The sequence below is a fragment of the Pleurodeles waltl genome, chromosome 10 (assembly GCF_031143425.1).
Source record: "Pleurodeles waltl isolate 20211129_DDA chromosome 10, aPleWal1.hap1.20221129, whole genome shotgun sequence".
Lineage (NCBI taxonomy): Eukaryota > Metazoa > Chordata > Amphibia > Caudata > Salamandridae > Pleurodeles > Pleurodeles waltl.
Genome location: NC_090449.1, coordinates 225327361 through 225350377, shown reverse-complemented (window position 1 = coordinate 225350377; position 23017 = coordinate 225327361). Strand labels below are relative to the sequence as shown.

The 23017-nt window shown below is 47.5% G+C and overlaps 1 protein-coding gene across 2 annotated transcripts in view; it reads left to right on the top strand.

Annotated features, from left to right (window-relative positions):
* SMG1 (SMG1 nonsense mediated mRNA decay associated PI3K related kinase) overlaps positions 1-23017 on the top strand; it is a 1401298-nt gene that overhangs the window by 857214 nt on the left and 521067 nt on the right. For both annotated transcript variants that reach the window (XM_069210224.1, XM_069210223.1), the window contains 2 exons: positions 6413-6659; positions 6878-7107. In XM_069210224.1, coding sequence (XP_069066325.1) covers positions 6413-6659; positions 6878-7107 — 477 coding nt within the window. The remainder of the gene's footprint in view (positions 1-6412; positions 6660-6877; positions 7108-23017) is intronic.

Sequence of the window (23017 nt, the reverse complement as noted above, 5' to 3'; positions counted from 1 at the left end):
AGGCACTGAACTAACTTCGCTATGTCTCCTTACTGGAGGTATATACACCCAAAAATATACTTAGAAACAGGTAAGTAAAGACGTAACATAACATGGGCTCCTACGGGGAGGCCAAACCATATATTTAAAAAATGGGATGCAAAGTAAGTACCAACCAAGACTACCACCCAAGGAACTTCAGGACTCAGAGAGGCACTAAAACACCAAAGGTAAGTACCTGGGATTCCTCAGGCGCCGCGTGCAGAGATCTTAGCCTGGGTCATTGTCCATAGGATAACATGGGGAAGCAGCGGTTAGAGTTTCCGTGTTCCAGGACCCTTCCCCGATGACCCTGAGGAAACCTGCTGTAACAAGGGAGGTTCAAGAGTGCCCCCACCCGTGGATACCTAGAGAAGTGGAGTACCTGCACTAGGCAGCCCAGGTGCGTAGGGGTGAAATTGTGTCGGAAGCTCCCATTGAAGTCATTGGAGACCCCTGTTGTCCATCTGCTTCGTGACCTGTGGACCAGGTCAGTGGAACCCAGGTGTGGATTCGAGGTGAAGAGGACCTAAGAAAAGAAGGGACAGAATCTAGACCAACCAGAGATGCCCAGGGAGTGCAGGAGGGCAATGCCCACCTTTTTTGAAGATGCCTTCCTGAGGGACGATTGTCGGGGAAGTACAGCTGTGGTGTCCAGGTGATGTAGCAAGATCAGAGGTGTCGTCCAAAAGCTGTCCCATGCTGATCATCGAATTGCAGGGGGGTCAGTGGTCAGCATGGCGACCAACAAGCCTTGGCAAATGCAAAAAAAAAGTGTTGCACAATGCGTTGCAGGATTTCAGGACCAGCAAGGTCTGAGAGACTGAACCTTTGCAGATAAGTCAGGGCCAGCCCTCAGTGAGTGGGAGAGCCAGCAGGAATTGTTGGAGACCCCAGGAGAGCCCTCTGGCTGCAGGCAGTCACAGGAAGGCCTCCACAGCACACCAAAGATGGATGCCCACGTCACAGTGGTTCCTTGGAGGATGTCATTCTTGGAGCTGTGTGATGCTGGGGCTATATCGCTTTCGGTCTCAAATTGCATCGAAGTCCCGGCCTACCATGACCAGTTGACCCTGAACACTTTTCGGCGATGATTTCATTCCAGATTTTAAAGATACATTTCTGTAGTCACTTAATGGATTTGTGTCTTTTCTGTGTCATTCAGTTTATTACAGTCTACTTTATTTTACTAAGTTGGTTGGAGATTTCTCCCTTTATTTTAACTTTAATACTGGTTTGGTACTGTATAAATACTTAACACCTTTCCTTGGAATTAATTTAGTGCTTTAGTTGTTCACCATTACAAGGATTGTGTTTATTCCTTACTGTGAGCCATCACCACTTTAGTAACAGAATTTCTTACAAGTAACTTTTATATTTAATTTATATAGTAAGTTTTATATGTATTTTATGACTTGCAGTTGAAAATTATATTTGGTGTATCTGATAGAGACAACTAGCCACAGATGTCTTTTCTTAGAATTCTCCCTGAGGTGTCAGACTTGATCTGGAAACTTTTCTTCAGCAGTACCTCTGTGCGTCAGTAGAGGGCATCATGCGACTCCGTAGTGACGTCATCCCCAAATTTAGCATCAACAGAGACCATATAGACCATCCCCGACGCGCTGATGTCAGTTTCTTCTTTTCTGCGAAGGAACGCGGATTGGGAGAAGCCGTTTCTTCTGGTCATTTATGGCCTTCTTTTTTGACTTTTTTTTCGTCTTGGAACAGTGCATATGCCTACTGACTTTAAGCCTTGTGGGTTCTGTGCTCAACAGATGTCTGTCATGGACCCCCACTCTGTTTGCATGTGGTGCTTAGGCACCCACCACAACACCCACGACTACTACACCTGTCAGCAGCTGAGGTCTAAAACGTTGCTAGAGCTGCAGATTAAGCTCCTTGCAGCACAGGTGTCACAGTCTTCGCATGGCTCTTTGATGCGTTGTAGTCCTTCATCTTCCACTTCTTATCCCTGAGACCATTCTTGGAGTTGATCGCGTACATGTTCCTCAGTGTCTCCGGTTCTGGTGATGTCTCAAGGTAAGCGTTCCACGCAGTCAAAGTTGCATCCTCCTCCGGCTTCACTGCCCCCGCTCGACACTGCGCAAGAGTCTATAGTGTTGATGAGTCTGCGCAAGAGTATATAGCGTCCCTTCCACCTTATCCAGGTGCCGGGGCGACTTTGGCCCAGATGCAAGACAATTATTCGTCCTTGCATGCTGTTTTTGGTTCTCCACGCAACTTTGCTTGATGCCCCCATTGTTCTCTCTGGAGTCGGACAACGCCCCTTCCGAGGTCCCTCCCTCCCAGCGTCAATCGACTAAGACGCTAGGAGTGGCACCATTGAAGTCAGATGTTCCTTCATTGGCATTAGCTGAGTCTCACACTATTGTTCTTCCATCGGAGGGGCCTGGATTTAATTCTCAGCCTCCTCATTCTGGCACATTTCCGCTTTCCCACTTGGATTGGTTGCTTGATTTTGCCAGTGCGAGCGCTCTTGATTCCTCGTCCGCATTTAGCCTCCTATCATCTCCTGGGTTGGCTGGAGAGGGTAGTTCTGCTCTTGCAGACGTGTTAAAATGTGTATAGGAAGTGTTGCATTTACATCTTCCTACTGTGCAATTATCCAGGGATCCTGTGCTAGATGTGTTACCCCCTGAATCGTCTTCTGTAGAGCCAGTCCTTCCTTATTGTGAGTCTCTTTATGATATCCTCTTGGAAGTTTGGACCCAACCAGTTTCTGGTCCCCTGTGGAGCGTTTTATCTCCCACAGGCACAGGCCAGCCCCAGAGGATCGTTCATGTCTTCGCCCAGCACCAAACTACTCAAAGTTTTGTGGTGCAAACTGCTTTGGCTACACACAGTCAGATTCCTCCTGTTCCGCCAGAGTGAGAAGCCAGGCAGCTGAACACTTCTAGTAGGAGGATTTTCGCCTCATCTAGTTCGGCCTTGCGTTCCACTAATAATTCTTGTGTCCTTGCTCACTTCTCCCACGTTCTGTGGGACTCAGTGGAGCGTATTTTGCCTTCTCTACTTGATGAGGCTAGAACTACTTTCACCCCCTTTGTTCGGGATGGTTAGCACACTGGCAAACTGTGTGTTCGATGTGGTATGCATACCACTGATTCTGTTTGGCATAATATGGCGTCTTCAGTAGCTCTGCGGAGAAGGGCATGGCTACGTTCTTCCATTTTTCAGAAGCTGTACGAGATTTGTTGCTTGGTATGCCCTTTGATGGGACGTCCCTTTTTAGCGTGCATGCCGATTCGGCCTTATGCCACTTCAGAGATGCTCATGGTGGGATGTAGTGCCAGGCCCTCTTCCTACCCTAGTCTTTTTTCTGACTTGTTTTCTGGTTCAGGGAGAATTAGCTGTGTCATAGTCATCTGTCACAGACCATCTGTAGGAAAGTAGCCTCTTTGTAGCATGGTTACCCCCATTTTTTGCCTGTTTTTTAGTGTTTGTTTGTGTCCACTGGGATCCTGCTAACCAGGACCCCTGTGGTTATGCTCTCTCCCTTCTAACTTAGTAACTTGTACGCCCTGGTACCAGGGGATCCCCTTGGGCTGCAGTATGTATTATGCCACCTATGGGGAGCCCATGCAAAGTTTTCTGCAGGCCTCCATTGCAGCCTGCGTGAAAGGGTGCATGCATCCTTTTTCATCATAGGTCACTGCAACAGGTCACTATAATTCATCCCTATGGCAGGCCCTCCTAACCCAGGGGGCAGGGTGCAAGTACCCCCTGCACAAGAAGAGGTGCCCCCACGAACTCCAGTGACATTTTCATGGACTTCGTGAGTGTGGGAACACCATTTTATGCGTGTACTGGGCATAGGTGACTACCTATGTCCAGGTACATAATGGTAACAACGAACCTAGGAATGTTTGGTATCAAACATGTCTGAATCATACCCCTATACTGTTGCCAGTATTGGAAGTATGATTCCATTCACTCCTGGGGCTCCTTAGAGGACCTCCCCAGCATTGCGGTTACCAGTCTTCCAGGGTTTTCCAGGCAGCCCAAGCTGCTGCCATCCCTCAGGTTTCTGCCCTCCTGTTCATTGAACAGCTCAAGCCCAGGAAGGCAGAACAAAAGATTTCCTTTGGGAGAGGGGGGGGTAACACACTCTCCCTTTGGAAATAACTGTTAAATAGCTTGAGAGGGGTAGCCTCCCCAAGCCACTGGTATGCTTTGAAGGGCACATTTGGTGCCCTCTGTGCACAAACCAGTCTACACCTGTTCAGGTGCGAAACTAGATAATGGAAAAGGGAATGACCGCACCCCTGTCCATCACCACACCAGGGGTTGTGCCCCGAACTCCTCCAGAGGGTCCCTGGGTTCTACCATCTTGAATCCAAGGTTGGCAGGACCTCTGGGAGCATCTGAGTGGCCAAGTCAGGCAGGTGATGTCACAGCCTCCTCCTGATGTGTGGCCACCCTGCTAGGTGACCAGTCCCCCTTCCTGGGTTCTTTAGGGTCTCCCTCCCGGGTAGGTCTTCAGATTCGACATGCAAGATTCCAGCAGGATATCGCTACATTGTTTACTTCTGGTCACCAGGACTACAACTGGAAAAATTATCTGGAACTCCAGCAATGACTCTCGGCAACATTGTTTCTCCGGCTCCTTCCAGCAACTGCAACATTTCCCTGGCTGTGCATCCTCTGAGGGCAACGAGTCTTCAGCCTGCACACAAAGTAAGAAGGAATCTCCCTTGGAGTGAAGGAGTCACTCACCTGCATCCGCAGGCACCAACTGTGCTGACTTTCTTCATCCACAGTCGGCCTGATCCTGCAGCCACACAAGGGTGGGTAGTGGCTCTGGCCACAACTGGACCCTCCACCTCGAACTGGACTTAGTCCTCTTCTTTTGCAGGTCCTCTACAGTCTGGATCCACCTTTTGGTTTCTTCCAGTCTTGTCTGGGTCTTGCACAGTCCTTTTCCAAAGTTCTCCTGTGGCTTTGGGGGATAAACCAGTTACCTCTTCTCCCCTGGTTGCCGGGGGAACCCTGGTACTTAAATTATGGTGTTCCTAGTTCCTCCAGCCCCCCTCTACTGATTCCACTTCCTTGGGTGGGGGACTGCCTTTCACATTCCACTCACTTAGTATATGGTTTGGTGTCCCTCCTAGAATCTCCACTATTTGCTATGGTTTTTTGCTATTTGCTATTGCTTTCTATGCTAATCACTAACTTCTAGTGTGTACATAATAGTGTGTATACTTAACCCCATTGGAGTATTGCCTAATCAGTATTTTAGTATTTGTGTTACCATAATAAAGTACCTTTCATTTTGTAACACTGTGTGGTTCTTTCATGTGTGTAAGTGCTGTAGTGGTATTGCAAAGCTTTGCATCTGTCCTAGATAAGTCTTGGCTGCTCATCCACAGCTATCTCTAGAGAGCCCTGGCTTCCTAGATGCTGTCTGACCTCACTAATAGGGGATGCCTGGTATAAGGTGATAACATCATAGGTGCTCACCACACACCAGGCCAGCTTCCTACACTTATCATATTGTCTTGTGATATTCTGGGGGTCATCTACTCGTTTTGAGTGACCTACATACTTCTTCTCACCCTTGTCTATCTCAGGTCTGGTCTACTACTCCTTTAGTTGACCTGTTGTTTATTGCGAGACTTGGGTGGGATGTGTTGGCTGCCCCCCTCCTGGGTTCATATTGCTTTGGTATCTAATTCAATGATAAGAAATCTGTGGCTAGTTATCTATCAGATAAACAAGTTACTTACCTTCGATAACGCCTTATTTGGTAGAGACACAGACTAGCTGAATATTCCTTATCGACCCACCCATCCTCCCCGCTTTCTGAACTTGGTTTCAGTCTCGCCTTGGGGCTTTCTTTTGCTATGCTTTTCATTTTAGTGATTGTAACATCATATTTATATCCACCGCCATGGTGTATACACTGTTCCAATGCCAGTTTCTATGTGGCTCCACGTTGTGCGGATTCTAGTCACAGAAGAAATTTACGTCAACGGGTCGGGGAGGGACTATATGGACTCTTGTCAAATATCTACAGACGCGCGGAGGTACTGCTGAGGAAAAGTTTCCGGATCCAGTCTGACGCATGAGGGAGAATTCTAAGATAAAGAATCTGCAACTAGTCTGTGTTTCTACCAGGTAAGGCGTTATCGAAGGTAAGTAACTTGTTTTACAAGATGTGTACTTGAAACAAGGGCATAAAACACCTCCTTGTGAAGTAAATCTATTAACTGTTTCAAGTAAACAATGTAGGTTGTGTTATCAGTAGAATACGTTTTATTTTGTTAAACTTGCTTTAGTATTTGCTTTTCAACATGCAAGTTAAAAATGAATTTAACCTACATAATCTTATATGATAAATATATCTTTATTTTTCTACTCTAATGAATAGATCATGTTGAGTTTACAACAAAGAGCACAAAAACGTGCAAGCTATATTTTGCGTCTTGAAGAAATTAGTCCACGCTTGGCTACAATGGTTACAACTGAAATTGCTCTTCCTGGGGAGGTGTCTGCTAAAGACACAATTACAATTCACAGCGTGGGGAACATCATAACTATCCTTCCTACGAAAACCAAGCCCAAAAAGTTACTATTCATGGGATCGGATGGAAAAAATTATCCATACCTGTTTAAAGGTAAGAATTTACAACTATCCAAATTATGAATGTTGGTTAAAATTGATTTCTTTACAAATATTTCTTTAAATTTCAGCTGAGATGGGCCCTAATTATTTTGATACCATGTATGAAAGCGTCTAGGTGAACGTTTTCCTTAACATTTTACTGCATTATCTTTACATGGAAATATGATGAATGTATCCAGTTGACTAAATCAATACATTTTAACATCACAGGTCTGGAAGATTTGCATTTAGATGAAAGAATAATGCAGTTCCTGTCTATTGTGAACACTATGTTTGCTACTATCAATTGTCAGGAGACACCCCACTTTCATGCCAGGCACTATTCAGTGACACCATTAGGTACAAGATCAGGACTTATTCAGTGGGTGGATGGAGCAACTCCTTTATTTGGATTGTACAAACGATGGCAGCAGAGGGAAGCTGCATTGCAAGCTCAAAAGGTAATGCTTTTTGACTTTTTTTTTTTTTCTGTTAAAATGTAGTGCTCGTTTTACGTAGATAAAGTGGCCAACAGGTGTTGTAAATGACGAGTAGTGCCCCAAATAACCTGATTGACTATCAAAACATGTAGATGTCATCATCAGCTTTCTTTCTAATCCCCCTTTCCTTTGCAAATTATAAAGATAGTAAGTCTTACCAATTACTTTGAGTTGTAAAAAATTAATATTTCAGTGCATAAGCCATTTATTTTGTTTCAGTCAACAAGAGCAAAATACTCGAGTTTATACAGAGCCAGAGGAGTCTTGTTGTTCTAAAGGAATGATGTACAAAAGGAAACTGAGGGCATACCATACAGTTATTACTCTGGTCTCCGTATCAAGAATATCAGGGCCTAATCTGTCTTGCACCCTCAGTTTAGCTGCGCTGAAATGTTTTTAATACAAGCACAGTTCAAGGAAATAGGAAGGCGATTTGTTTGTTTTTTAAATATTTGTTTTTTTTGGAAGGGAGTGGGGGATGTTATCATGGTGATATTTATCTGATGGAGAGTTCTAGCTGCAGATTTCTTACCTTAGAATAATTCCCAAGAATCATACTGGATCAGAAAACATTTGGTGAGCAGTACCCCTCTTACCCAGTCAGTAAGTAGCGTTGTTCTGCTCTGCTTGGCATTGTCCGCGCTGGAAGTGACATGCATGGTGCCTATATCAACATGCTGGAGTTGTGCCTATGTCAATTCTTTTCTTTCCTCACCTGTCAACACAAATTCAGAGTAAGCCACCACCAGTTGCTTTTTGAATAACATTTTTCAACCTTTTGTCTAACATTTTTCAAGACTTTGACTCTTGGTGTGATGATGTCCACCAGAAAGGCAGCTTTTAAACATGCAACGCCTGTCACTGCCAGATAACGGTGAGGGACCTGCAGTTGGTTTCCCTTTTCTGTCTAGAGTACAATTACTATCCCAAGATGGTCATAATTGCTGTGGCAGGCATCCTAAGGCATTCGGGGAGCAGTCCCTGAAGCTCTACACTGTCCTACCACGCAATGAGCCAGATCTTTGTTGCAAGGAAGGTCGCAAGATCATTCCTGGAGTCGTACCCGGTGATCGTTGTCCCACTCCAAGTTGTCGGGGAAGTTGGCTAACTCCTACAAAAAGTAATCAAAGAAATCTTTGACATACCAGTCTTCAAACGAGATGCAGACCCGTTGCCACTCGAGGACTAGCTCTGCGGTGGAGCCTGTGCCTGGGCTGTCTCCACCCCTCCCTGAGTTATCTGGGGTTGGAGTGACCCCCTGCCCCACACCCGCAGCTCAAAGAATTTTATGAGACCATGCACCTAATCTTTTCAGCAGCCTGACCCTTCTGATGCGCCATTGGCCCCAGCAGGCCGGGAGTAGAACCCTCTGGTTTTCTACTGGAGGACCCCCCCTTCGGCACCATTCAGGGCCCAGGAATTCAGTGATGCATCCAGAGCGGCACCATTGAGTGATCTCAACCTTTTGTGGCGCCACCACCCAGTGGTGGCACTGCCCCCATCATAATTTGCAACTTTGATATGGAGCTGAACAGCCGTCCTCCAACAGCAACCGGGTTCAGACTCCCATATTAAAGTCAGTGCCTTATTTCTGTGACAGGCCTGGATTGAATGATAATTTGGAGGGGGTCTGCGGACCATTATGGTTGTCAGCCACTCGAAGAACTGGACGACTCCCGGTATGAGGATCTGGCAAATGCCAGTGCACTGGACACCTTTCCAGATGCTGACCTGGTCTCTTCTTCTACCGTGACTACGGAGGAGGGTGCCTCATTTGCAATGGTGGTGCGGAGGTCGGCTGATATCCTGGACCTTAGGCTTTCCTCAGTGGCAGTCAAGACAAACTTCTTGATAGAAGTGCTTCAACTAGAGTTGCCCTTGCTGAACCATTACTCCCATTTAATGAACCCCTTACAAGCGTCCTACTCTGGGCCTGGAACAAGCCGCACATAGGGGCTCCTCTGTATTGGACAAGTGCCTTCCACCATTGCCCCACCCCTGGGACCCCAGTTTCTAAACTCAGCACCCACCCCTGGAGAATTTGGCGGTGTAGGCCTCCACCTCTAAAAACAACCCAGCGCTCTCACTAACACTCTATCAGATAGGGAATCCAAAAGGCTGGATAGGCTTGGGAAGAGGATTTTCTTTTCTGCCAGCCTGGAACTGTGGTTGGTGAACACCGCTTTGCTCTTGGGCTGATACTCCCATAGTATCTGGAACTCTGTGGCACAAGTGCTGCCCATGGTCTTGGAGTAGGCCCAAGCCATACTCTATCAAGCAGTTGCTGATGGGAGGGAAGCAGCCAAGTCCACCACAATATGTGGGCTAGACTCAACAGGCTCATTGTGCAGAGCGATTTCATCAGCAATGGATCTGAGGCCCCAAGTCTGGTTAAGAACCACTGTTTTTTGTTTTGGGGGGATTTCCAGGCCTTGCTCATGAACATTACTCTGATGGCTTCCATCTGTTCTGCAAATTGCGGTCTCGGCGCTGGAGTGCTTTAAGGACAGCAGGACTGTGGCCAGGTCCATGGACCTTTCTGTGGTCCCTCACAAAACTCATTTGGCCTGCCTTCCCTTTCGTGGCCACAGACTGGGCTTTCAACTTTGTCTCTACAAACCCAACCACCACAGCCAGCAAGTTTCACAAACTTTTCGTGGTCAATGGCACAGTTCCCACAGACCACGTGGTACAGGTAGCCAGACGTCAGGCCACCCCTGGTAGCTACAACCTCTAAACCCCTTTAGTTTGCCCCTCCTACCATCAAGGGCATCCAGTTGGGGAGCAAGATACGTCATCACCAGTAGCACTGGAGGTCTGCAATATCCAACAGTTGAGTTTTGCAGCTCTTCCCAAAAGGCTAATCGACAACCCCCAGGACCCTCCCATCCACCCATGTCCCACACATATGACAGGCGCCCATGTGCAGAGATGCTACCCTGTCAGAGTCCATAGGATAACATGGGGAAGTCGCAGTTAGAGTTTGCATTTTTCAGGACCCCTCCCAGAGGCAACCGGTTGGGATAAAGAAGGTTCGAGAGTGCCCCCACGCATGGATACCCAGAGAAGTGGAGTATCTACACCAGGAAGCCCATGTGCATAGAGGTGAATTTTTGGTTGGAACCTCCTGTTGAAGTCAATGGGGACTTCAGTTTTCCAGCTGCTACAATGACCCATGGCCCAGGTCAGTGGAACCCAGACATAAGTTCCAGACGAGGAGCACTTGCGGATAGAGGGGACAGAGTCCAAATCACCCAGGGGGTGCAGGAGGGCAATGCCCACCCTTCTTGTGTATACTTCATTGTCGGGTAGGGGCCTTGAAGATGCAGCTGTGGCGTCCAGGTGATGATGAGGGATCTCAGGAATCCTCCACAAACTGTCCCATGCCAGTTGTCGAACTGCAGGAAGGTCAGTGGCCAGCAGGACCAACAACAAGCCTTGGCAAATGTAAAAGACGTGGTGCAAGAAGACTTTCAGGAGTGGCGACCAGCAAGTTCCAAGGGACTCAACCCTTTACAGGTAAGTCCTTCAGCAAGGAGAGCCAGCAGGAATCGATGAAGACCCCAAAAGCACCCTCTGGAAGCAGGCACCGGGAGTCTCGAGGAGGCCTCAGCAGCACAACGAAGATGGATGCCCACGATGTAGGAGTTATAGGGAGGATGTCTGTCTTGGAGCTGTGTGATGCTGGAGGCTGGGGCTTCTTGTAGCAAGGTCGTCTTTGGACTGAAGGGCCAACAAGCCTTGGCATAGACAAACAGACGCGGTGCACGGGGGTTCCGTCAAAACGGCTCCAACAAGAAACCACAACCTTCCCAGTTCCAAAGAAGCTAGCTCAGACCTCTGGAGAGTCACAGTACCACCATCTGTGTTGCAAAGCCTTGAAGAGTCCGTGGGACAGCAGGATCCACAAAACGCTTGTCGATGTTTATTTAGGTGCCTGCTGAATCAAGGGAGTGACTCGTTCACTCCAAGGGAGATTTTTTCTTGCTGTCTTAAGTGCAGTCAGAATCCTTATCACTTTGGAGGATGCACAGCAGTGGAAGTTGCAGAGTCCTTGCAATACCCGTTGTAGGAAGCTGGCTCCGTATATACTATCTCAAAGTGAGAGATAGTGTGCACAGAGTCCAAGGGTTCCCCTTAGAGGTTGATAGTGGCAAAATAAGATAATGCTAATGCTCTATTTTGTGGTAGTGAGGTCGAGCCGTAGGCTTATCAGAGGGTAGTGTTAAGCATTTGTTGTACACACAAGGCAAGAAATGAGAACACACACTCAAGGACTTGACCCCAGGCCAATAGGTTTTTATATAGAAAAATATTATTTTCTTAATTTATTTTAGAACCACAAGATTCAGAATTTAGGTAAGTACATAAATTGTAAGGTACTTCACACAGGTAAGTATGGAACTTTGAATTTAAACAGTAATGTACACAGTTTTAGCAAAAATGGCAATAAGCTATTTTAAAAGTGGACATTGCAAAAATCAACAGTTCCTGGGGGAGGTAAGCATTGGTTAGTTTCTCAGGTAAGTAAAGCACTTACAAGTTCAGTCTCCTGGGCATAGGCAGCCCACCGTTGGGGGTTCAAGTCAACCCCAAACACCCAGCACCAGCAACTCAGGGCCGGTCAGGTGCAGATGTCAAAGTAGGGCCCAAATAGCATAGGCTCCTATAGAGAACAGGGGTGCTCCGGTTCCAGTCTGCTAGCAGTTAAGTACCTGCATCCTAGGGGAGCAGACCAGGGTGGTGGTGTACATTATTGGGTGGGGGTCCCAAACGGGCACACAAAATACACCCTCAGCGGCTTAGGGGCGGCCAGGTGAAGTGTGCAAAGTAGGTATTGGGTTGTAAATAGGAAACAATGGAGTGACCAGGGGGTCACCCTGGCGATGCAGGCAGGGCACAGAGGGGCTTCTCGGGCCAGCCACTGACTGGGCTGGGATGAGGGCCACCTGCTGGTCACTCCTGCACCGATAGTTGGTTCCTCTCGGTCCTGGGGGCTGCGGGTGCAGTGCTTCTTCCAGGCGTCGTGTTCCTTTGTTACTGGGCAGTCGCGGTCAGAGGGAGCCACTGGATCCTCTCTGCAGGCATTGCTATGGGGGTGCAGGGAGGTCGACTCAGGGTGTCCACGTCGCCTGGGGGTCCTCTCTGCGGTGTTGGTTCTTCTGGACACGAGCCGGGGGCGTCGGGTGCAGTGTGTGAAGACTCACGCTTCCGGAGTGAGGCTGGAGTCTTCTTTAAAGATGGTTTCTTTGTTGCAGTTTTGGACAGAGCCGCTGTCCTCAGGAGTTTCTTGGTCCTTTAGGTGCAGGTCAGTCCTCTGAGTCCTCAGAGGTCGCTGGTCCTGCTGGATGCGTCGCTGTGCAGGTTCTCTGAGTCTGGAGACAGACCGGTAGGGCTGGGGCCAAGTCAATTGTCCTCTCCGTCGTCTCTGCGGGGCGTTCAGGTCCGCACTCCTTCTTTCTTCAGGCTTCAGGAATCTGATTTCCTGGGTTCAGGGTCGCCCCTAGGTACTCAATTTAGGGGTGTGTTTAGGTCTGGGGGCCAGTAGCCAATAGCTACTGTCCTGGAGGGTGGCTACACCCTCTTTGTGCCTCCTCCCGTAGGGAGGGGGCACATCCCTATTCCTATTGGTGGAATCCTCCAAAGCAAGATGGAGGTGTGGGCATCTCCACTAGCTGGAGTGCCCTGGGGCGCTGTAACTCCAGGCTTGAGCCTTTGAGGCTCACCGCCAGGTGTTACAGTTCCTGCAGGGGGAGGTGTGAAGCACCTCCACCAAGGGCAGGCTTTTTTCTTGGCCACAGAGTGACAAAGGCGCTCACCCCATGTGACCAGAAACCCGTCTGGATATGGCAGCCTGGCAGAAACTGGTCAGACTAACACTAGGAGTTGGACTGGTATACAGGGGGCATCTCTAAGATGCCCTCTGTGTGCATTTTTCTATAAATCCCACACTGGCATCAGTGTGTATTTATTGTGCTGAGAAGTTTGATACCAAACTTCCCAGTATTCAATGTATCCATTGTGGAACTGTGGAGTTCGTGTTTGACAAACTCCCAGACCATATACTCTTTATGGCTACCCTGCACTTACAATGTCTAAGAATTTGCTTGGACACTGTAGGGGCATAGTGTTCATGTAACTATGCCCTCACCTGTGGTATAGTACACCCTGCCTTAGGGATGTAAGGCCTGCTAGAGGGGTGACTTACCTATGCCACAGGCAATGGGTTGTGGGCATGGCACTGAGGGGAGTTCCATGTTAACTTAGTCATTTTCTCCCCACCAGCACACACAAGCTGTGAGGCATTGTGTAGGTGCTGAGTGAGGGATCCCCAGGGTGGCATAATACATGCTGCAGCCCTTAGAGACCTTCCCTGGCATCAGGGTTGTTACTCTGGTGGACTGGCCACTCAGAGGATCCAAGGGGCCTCTGCTCATCTTATTTCCAAGATGGCAGATTCAAGTGGCCCCTAAGGAACCCCCACAGTACATGGTATCATGCAAGTAACACTGGAATTGGTGTAGTTGCATGGTTCCAACATGTTTGCTCATCTTATTTCCAAGATGGCAGATTCAAGTGGCCTCTAAGGAACCCCCACAGTACATGGTATCATGCAAGTAACACTGGAATTGGTGTAGTTGCATGGTTCCAACATGTTTGATACCAAGCATGACTAAGTTCGGTAAATCCATTATGTAGTTGGACATCTGGTGTTGACCAGTGTCCACTACATACCTTAAAATGATTTCCCCGCACTTACAAAGCCCAGACAATTGGGTTTTTGTAGGGGTACCTCTACTCATTTAGGGGTACCCTCACACTTAAAACTATTCACCCTACCCTTGGGCTGAAGGGCCTACCTTTGGGGTGACTTATAGGGTCAGAGTGCAGTGACTTGATATAAGGTAAAACTTATGTCTGGGGTGAAAGGTGCATGCACCATTTTACACAGGCTGCAATGGCAGGCCTGCAGACACAGTTTGCATGGGCTCCCATGAATGGCATCATACCTGCTGCAGACGATTGGGGGGGGGGGCGTACCAATGCCCTGGGTACCGAAGTACCATATACTAGGGACTTACAGGGGCACACCAGTATGCCAATTGTGGGGTGTCTGAAGTACTTAGGAATCAAATTTAGATGTGAGAACACTGACACTGGGGTCCTGGTTAGCAGGATCCCAGTGTACTACGTTCAAAACGCAGTGACACCAGGCAAAAAGTGGGGGCAACCATGTCAGAAAGATCCTACTTTCCTACACCAGTGTCCAGCACATGCATTTAACATGGTTTCCATGTACTCTTGCTATGTCTAAGAAAATCGACAGACATAATAGGGGGATATTTGCCCATGCATATACACCCTCACATGTAGTATAATGCACCCTGCCTTAAAGCTGTAAGGCCTGCTAGAGGGGTGACTCACATATATTGCATGCCATGTTTGGGGACATGGCACACAGACTGTGTGCCATGTCATGTTTTGAGTGTTGGGAGCACCTTGTCACACAGCCTGCATTGGCAGTCTGCATAAGGTTGGTGGTGGATCCCTCAGAGTGGCACAAGTTTTGCCGCAGCTCTGAGGGGCCTTCTTCAGTAACCATGCCCTAGTTACCAGGGGTTCCATTTACTAGGGACTTACAGGAGGCTGAAGGGCCTGGTCACTTGGGGATCAAGTGACCAGATGTGTTATTTTAGGGAAGGAACACTGGCACTGGGGGCCTGGTTAGCAGGAACCCAGTGCACTTCAGTCAGTTGCATCTAAAAATCAGGCAAAAAGTGGGGTGGTACAGTGACCAGAACCCAGCTCCCTACAATTCCCTTTGATAAAGAGCATCTATTCTGGCCTTAAGTAGACAGCACACTTGAGAAATGTAAAAAAAGATAGACACCACTAAGGCTGTGGGTGCCCTTCAGTCCCCTACACAAAGAGGCACTTTTTGTCACCCTGGGTTTAGTGGTTCCTACAAGAACTCCACCTTTGAGGTGTCCACATCTCATCCTAGGCAGCTGCAATTTCCATATTCCAGAGGCTTCTACAGAGGCTATTTTAGAGGTACCAGTAAAAAGAGAAGAGGAAATACCACCACCTCAAGAGGCATTTACTTGCTCATTCCCAAAAAGGATGGCGCTCTAAGACCGTTACTCAACCTCAGACCTTTAAACAAATACATTGTCAGAACAAGCCACATGATCACCCCTCAGGACGTTATTCCACTCTTAGAGCAAGGTGACTTTATGGCAGATCTAGATCTACTTTCGTATACCAATTAACCCTGCATTCCTTCAGAGTCACCACATCTCCAACATTGTTCACCAAGTGCCTACCAGTCGTCGCAGCACACCTACGAAAACAGAGCAATCATGTCCTTACTTAACCTGGATGACTGGCTCATCAAAGCCAATACATTCCACCAATGTCAAGTGTGTACTCAGATGACAGTGGATCTCCTACACAAGTTGGATTTCACCCTCAACATTCCCAAATCACATCTCCAACCACTTCAAGTTCAACCTTACCTAGGAGCAATCTTGAACGCAGAAATAGGGTTAGCTCACCCCAATCTAGTCTACATCCAGAGTTTTCAGGCAGATCTCCCTCAGTTTCAGGAAAAGCAGTCCTACACAGTAAGGTCCATCATGCATCTGTTGAGTATGATACCATCTTGCTTCACCATCGTTCCTCATGCCAGACTGTACATGCACCCACTACAGCAGTGTCTGTCTTGGCAGTGGTCCCAGTGACAGGGTCACCTGGAAGATCTAGTGTTGTTAGACCATCAATCTCAATGTTCTCTGCAATTCTTAGAACACCAACAACCTTTTCAAGGGGCAACATTTTCTATACAGACCCTGTGCTTCACATTACTGTAGCCACAGACGCATCACGGATCGGTTGGGGCGCTCACGTCCAGGACTTGACAGTTCAGGGTCTTTTGGGATGCCAAACACCAGTCCCTTCACATCAATTACCTGGAGCTTCAGGCAGTGTTCCTAGCATTGAAAGCTTTCCTTCCTCTCCTGTCTCACAAGGTTGTCCTAGTCTGGATGAACAGCATGACAGCCATGTATTATTTACAAAAACGGGGAGGACACAGTCTTCACAACTCACACCTCTCTCAGACCATTTGGAATTGGGCTTTTCACCTCCATAGTCACCTGTTGGCAGAGTACCTTTCGGGGACAGACAAGAACTTTGCAGACCTCCTCAGCAGAATACAGCAACAAGTCCAGAAGTTAGAACTCCACCTGCTAGTCCTCCAGTCATACTGCAAAAGGTGGTGGGGGGGGGGGACTCCTCACATAGACCTTTTCACCACAACGGAAAACGAAAAATGCCCAAGCTTCACCTCCAGTTAGCCCCACCCACCATCCAAGCGCAACACTCTGTGGATGCGTTGATCAGGGATATTTGCCTATGCTTTTCCACCTCTTCCCACTCTTTCCATTTCTGATTCGGAAAGTCAGGCAAACATCTCTCACCTTGATCCTTGAAGCTTCCACCTAGGCACATCAGCCATGGTTCACCACACTGCTAGATCTTTGATTAGTCCCACACGAGAAGCTCCTCAACAGGCTGTACTTTCTCACCCAGAATCACTGACAGATCATGCATCCAGTCCCCAAGTCACTCAACCTTGCGATATGGCTCCTGAAGTCATAGAGTTTTGCTACTTGGACTTGCCCGCAGAAGGTATGGACTTTCTCAAAGAGGGACATAGACCTACTGCTGGAGCCTGTTAGGCTGCAAAGTGGAAATGCTTTATTTGCTACTGCAAACCTAAACAAATTAATCCAATGAAAGCCACAGTACAAGAAATTGTTTGCTAACTTCTCCATTTGCATAAAGCAGATCTCGCCTACACTTCCATTTGCCTACATCTCGCAGCCATAGTTGCATATCTCCAAAACAGACCGCATATTTCATTATTCAGAATTCCTGTCATAAGGTCTTTTTATGGAAGGACCCAAGCATGTCATTCCACCCAGGGTTCCCCCAGCCCTATCCTGGATCCTTAACATTGTCTTCACAAGACTCATGGATCAAACTTTTGAATCACTTCACTTATGTCCTCTTCAATTTCTTTCATGGAAAGTCACTTTCCTAGTTCCCAACATTTCACTCAGGTGGGTTAGCGAGCTCCAGCCACTAACCAACTTCATAGGGACAAAGCGGTTCGAACTAATCCGAAATTCCTTTCTAAAGTGATTTCTCAGTTTCACATTAACCAGTCCATTGAACTACGAGTCTTCTTTCTGAAACCAGATTCTGTTGCAGAAAGAGCATGTCACACCCTGATGTACTATATTGACAGAACCAAAGACTTTAGGAAGACAAAACACCTCTTTATAGCTTTTTCACCACCTCATAAACGTAATTCCATATCTAAATGAGGCATAGCCAAATGGATAGTCAAATGTATACAGACTAGTTCTGCTAAGGCTCAAAGACCTTTACCTGTTACCCCTAGAGCGCAACTGCTAGGAAAAGGGTGCTACTATGGCTTTTCTGGGTAAGAATCCTTTAGCAGACATATGTAAAGCAGCTATATGGCCCACACCTCACACTTACACAGAGCACTACTGTGTGGATGTATTGGCAAACCAGCAAGCTAATGTAGGTCAGGCAGTACTATGTTCACTTTTCCCATTTACTGCAACTACTACAGACTAGCCACCACTTCTAAGGAGGGACTGTTTTACAGTCTGTGCAGATCATGTCTACATCCACACATGCCATTGAATTGAAAATGTTACCCAGAAAGCACCTGTTCATGGCATATAGTGCTGTAGATTCACATGCGCCCTCCCTCCTTCCCGAACCCCTATGGCCATTGCAGCTGCATTATACTTGTATATATTTGTACATATGTATTTACATGGACATCTTTTTCTCTGTACTTTCCTTTCTTACACTCCTTTCTCACCCACCTGTGGGGAAAAAATTAGCAAAGGAGTCAATGCCCATGCACAATATCACCGAGCGGAGGAGTCACTCCATCCCATGATTCAAAAGACTATTTGAAGAAAAACAACTTGCACCACTCCGGACCCAACACTAGACGGCAGAAGTTTGCAGAGCATGTGAATCTACAGCACTACATGCCACAAACAGGTGCTTACTGGGTAAATAACATTTTCCTTTAGGGCAAATCTAGGATTCTGTGACAGACAAGCCCTTCGATAGCCCTAGACTGTTCGAGAAGAAGACAAAGTCTGTGCCAGAGCACTTTTAAGACAGCTGTCAAAAGTTGCTTTCTCAGGTCTTTCTTTTTCACCAACAGTACATAAAATTCAGGGGCTACTCACAAGGCCTGGAATATAGACAATAACAGCCCTCTTAGCTGGTGCTGCAACCAGTTCACTCTTTTGCAGTCCTGAAGATGGGTTGGTTGCCAAGGGCATGCATGTCAGAAAGGACTGAAGTCATTTTCCTCCTTTTTCTCTGCTGTAGAGGCCGTCAGACCAATCAGATGTTCCCTTCCAGAGTCTCAACCAGTTGATAGGGAATAGGATTTGAATTTTCCTTAATGGCTGGAAATCTATCATGTCAAATTGCTGGGTATTTTAAATCGTTCAGACAGGTTAAGAGCTGCCATTTATCGCTTCCTCATCTTGAATCCTCTCCATTTCAGTACTTGTTCTACCAGACCATACCATAGTTTTGATACAGGATGTCAGTTTTCCTTAGGTCTGAAACGAGTTGAGCAGACTTTAGGTAGTGGTCCACAAATTCCGTCCCAAGGTGGCCCAAAAAAAAAATCTTAGGCCATTTAGGTGTGCCCTATCAGGATCTTTTCACCACCACCGTCAGCATGTAGTGTTGGAACTACAGTGTTCTCCAGTTGCAACCAGGAAGGTCGTTAGAAGATGTATTTAGTCTATGACGGAGAAAAGTTCTCTTGTACTCATTCCCACCATTACCTCTCCTGATTGAAGTCCTGAAGAAAATCCATGCACACTGAGCTTAAGTCATCTTGAAAGCCCCGGTTTGGCCAGAAGGTGTAGTACTCCAGACTTATGAGTCTCAGCATATCCCCTTGATCGGTGTACCTTTTTGGTAGGACTTCCTGTCTGTGCAACAGTTAGGTCTCCACAGCCTACACTTTCATTGGTGGACAGTGAGCAACTACAACCCATTGCTTTTGATTTGCCAGCCATGGTGGTAGATGTAATCCTTGCAGTAACAGATCAGTCGGGCAAATCAGTTTAGTCCTGGTGTTGAAGAAATTGCTAGCCTGTAGTAGGACTGTCGTTTTGAGCCCTTTCAAGGCGGTCTTTCTTTTCTTTTGTCAATTTTATATTGGGCTTGCAGGGGACCCTTTTTGAGTTTGCCAGACCAGCATTCCGTTTTCAGATCTCCTGCTGTAATGCAGTTCCTGAAAGGTGTAACACATTTGTTCCCCTCAAAACATTTTATTTTGCCACAGTGGAATGTTAAATTGGCTTTTACTTTTCACATGCATGTCACTCCATTTTAGTCCATGCACAACTGTGGCTTGTAGTTTAAACCATAAGGTTGGCCTTTCTCACCATAATCCTTTCACTGTGGTGCACAGGTAAACTGCATGTGCTGGCAGTGCAACTCCAAACACTTTCTTCTTCCCTGATAAGTTGATGCTGAGTACCTGGCCTCCTTTTGTGCTTAAAGTTATGCCAACATTTTATTTGGGCCAATCAATCACCCTACCAGCATTTTTATTTTTACCACATCATCCCTCAAAATAGGACTAGAGACTTCATTAGGAGGACCTTAAGTGAGCCTCAAGTTTCTATACCAAAGGAGCTTTGTTACGCTCTGGGAAGAATCACGTTGCTAAAGGTCGAAGGGCCCACGCCAACAGAATTATGATTACATTGACAACTTTAGCTAGAGAAATTTCGGTCATTTATAGCTGTCAGGCTGTGACATGGGCATCAGTGCAATGCTGGTGCCTTGACAACCAGGTACATAGAGCGGGTCTTTTGCTGTTCAGTCCTGCAGGACCTTGTGGGTTAAGTCCACTTCTCAGACCTTACATCTTTTGGGAGATACTGCTTTGGTCACTGTAGGAAACTGGCTCTGTATATACTATATCAAAATTAGATATTGTGTGCACAGTCATGGGGTTCCCCAGAGGCTTGACAGAGGCAATAATAGATAGCACTAATGCTCTATTTGTAATAATGTGGTCGAGTAGTTAGGCTTATCAGAGGGTAGTGTTAAGCATTTGTTGTACACACAAGCAATAGAAGAAACACACACTCAATGGCTTAACTCCAGACCAATAGGATTTTATATAGAAACCTATCTTTTGTTAATTTATTTCTAGAACCACAAGATTCAGTGTGCAGGTAAGAACATAAAATGTAAGGTACTTTGCACAGTTATAATTAGAACTTTGAATGGAATCAACAGTGTATACAGTTTGCTTTAAAATGGCAAAAAGCTATTTTAAAAACGGACACTGCAATTTTCAGTAGTTCCTGGGGAAATAAAAAATTGTACAGTTTTACAGGTATTTGACTTACAGTTCCTATCACCTGGTTTTAGGTAGTCCGTCGTTAGGAGTTCGTTAACCCCAGACACCAACCACCAGAAACACGGGCCCGGTTGGGTGCAGAGGTCAAAGTAGAGCCAAGTTAACGTGGGCTCCTATGGAGATAGGGGGTACTCTGAATCCGGTCAGCCAGCAGGTAAGTACCCGCAACTCGGAGGGCAGACTTGGGGGGTTCAAGAGAGGACTGGAGGGGCCAAGCAGGCACCAAACACACACACTCAGCAGCACTAGGGCGGCCTGGTGCAGGGTGCAAACAGGGTGTCGAGTTTCCAATGCAATTTTATGAGGGGCTCTGGGGGTCACTTAGAAGCTACACGCGAGGTCCGGGGGGTGTCTCGGGCACACCACTGGTCGGACAGGTAAGAGGGCCGCCTGCTGGTTGATGCTGCACCGGGGATCAGGTTCTCCAAGATTTGGGGGCTGCGGGTGCAGTGGGTCCTTTAGGCACTGGATATCTTCGTCCGGAGCACACGGTCAGGAGGGTCCTCTGGATTCTCTCTGCAGGCATCGTCGTGGGGGTTTGGAGGGGTCAACCCAGGGTGGACTTTTTTCTCCCAATCGCCTGGGGACCCTTTCTTGCTGGGTGGACCACCTGGACACCGGGTGCACGGGGGTCAGGACTTGAAAATCTGGAGTGAGGTGGGAATCCTTGGTTGAAAGTTTCTTTTGGACAGAGTCGCTATCCTCAGGAGTTCCTGGTCCTTTGGGGTGAAGGGCAGTCCTCTGGAGTTGCCAGAGATTGCTGGGCCCGCTGGATGCGTCGCTGTTCTTCTGGCAGGTTTTTTGAAGCAGGAGACAGGCTGGTAGGGCTGGGGCCAAAGCAGTTGTCTATCTTCTCTGCTAGGGTTTTGAGCTTAGCAGTCCTTCTCCTTGTGGGTCATCAGGAGTCTGACTATCTTGGTTCAGGGAGCCCTTAAATACAAGATTTAGGGGTGTTTTAGGGGTCAGAGGGCAGTAGCCAGTGGCTACTGTCCCTGAGGGTGGCTACACCCTCCTTGTACCCACTCCCTTTGGGGAGGGGGGGCACATTCCTATCCCTATCGGTACCGGTTCTCCAAACCAAGATGGAGGATTCTGCAGGGAGGGGCTCACCTCAGCTCTGGACACCTTAGGGGTGGTCACTCCTCCCTGTTTTCCCTAATTTTCCCACCGGACTTGCCGCCAAAAGTGGGGCTTTGTCCAGGGTGCGGGCATCTCCACTAGCTGGAGTGGCCTGGGGCACTGTAACCCAAGGCTTGAGCCTTTGAGGCTAACCGCCAGGTGTTGCAGTTCCTGCAGGGGGACGTGTGAAGCACCTCCACCCAGGACAGGCTTTGTTTCTGACCACAGAGTGCACAAAGGCACTCACCCCATGTGGTCAGAAACTTGTCTGAAAGTGGCAGGCTGGCACAGACTGGTCAGTCCTAGACTAGCAGTTTAACGAACATACAAGGGGCATCTCTAAGCTGCCCTCTGTGCATTTTTCAATAAATCCCACACTGGCATGAGTGTGGGTTTATTGTGCTGAGAAGTTTGATACCAAACTTCCCAGTATTCAGTGAAGCCATTATGGTGCTGTGGAGTTCGTAATGACAAACTCCCAGACCATATACTTAATGTGGCTATACTGCACTTACAATGTCTAAGAATAGACTTAGACACTGTAGGGGCATATTGCTCATGCAGCTGTGCCCTCACCTGTGGTATTGTGCACCCTGCCGTAGGGCTGTAAACCTGCTAGAGGGGTGACTTACCTATGCCACAGGCAGTGGTTTGTTGGCATGGCACCCTGAGAGCAGTGCCATGTCGACTTAGTCATTTTCTCCCCACCAGCACACACAAGCTTCAAGGCAGTGTGCACAGGCTGAGTGAGGGGTCCCTTAGGGTGGTTTAATACATGCTGCAGCCCTTAGAGGCCTTCCCTGGCCACAGGGCCCTTGGTATCATGGGTACCTTTTTACACTGGACTTAACTGTGTGCCAGGGCTGTGCCAATTGTGGAAACAAAGGTACAGTTTTAGGGAAAGAACACTGTTGCTGGGGCCTGGTTAGCAGGGTCATAGCACGCATTCAATCAGAGTTGGCATCAACACTAGGCAAAAGGTGGGGGGGGTAACCATACCAACAGTGGCACTTTCCTACAGTCACTATTCTTAAGGTAAGAAATCTTCAGATATAAGTATCCAGTGGAAGAACAGGTCACTTAACTTTGGTAACACTCTTTGTGATGGATCCTCTTTTTAAGCGCAGATTTCTCTGCATATATTGTGCTTTGCTCTGTCGCTTCCAGGGAAATGCACAGTTTACAAGTAGCCACATGGTCCCACCTAACTGCTTGTATATGCTACTGCTT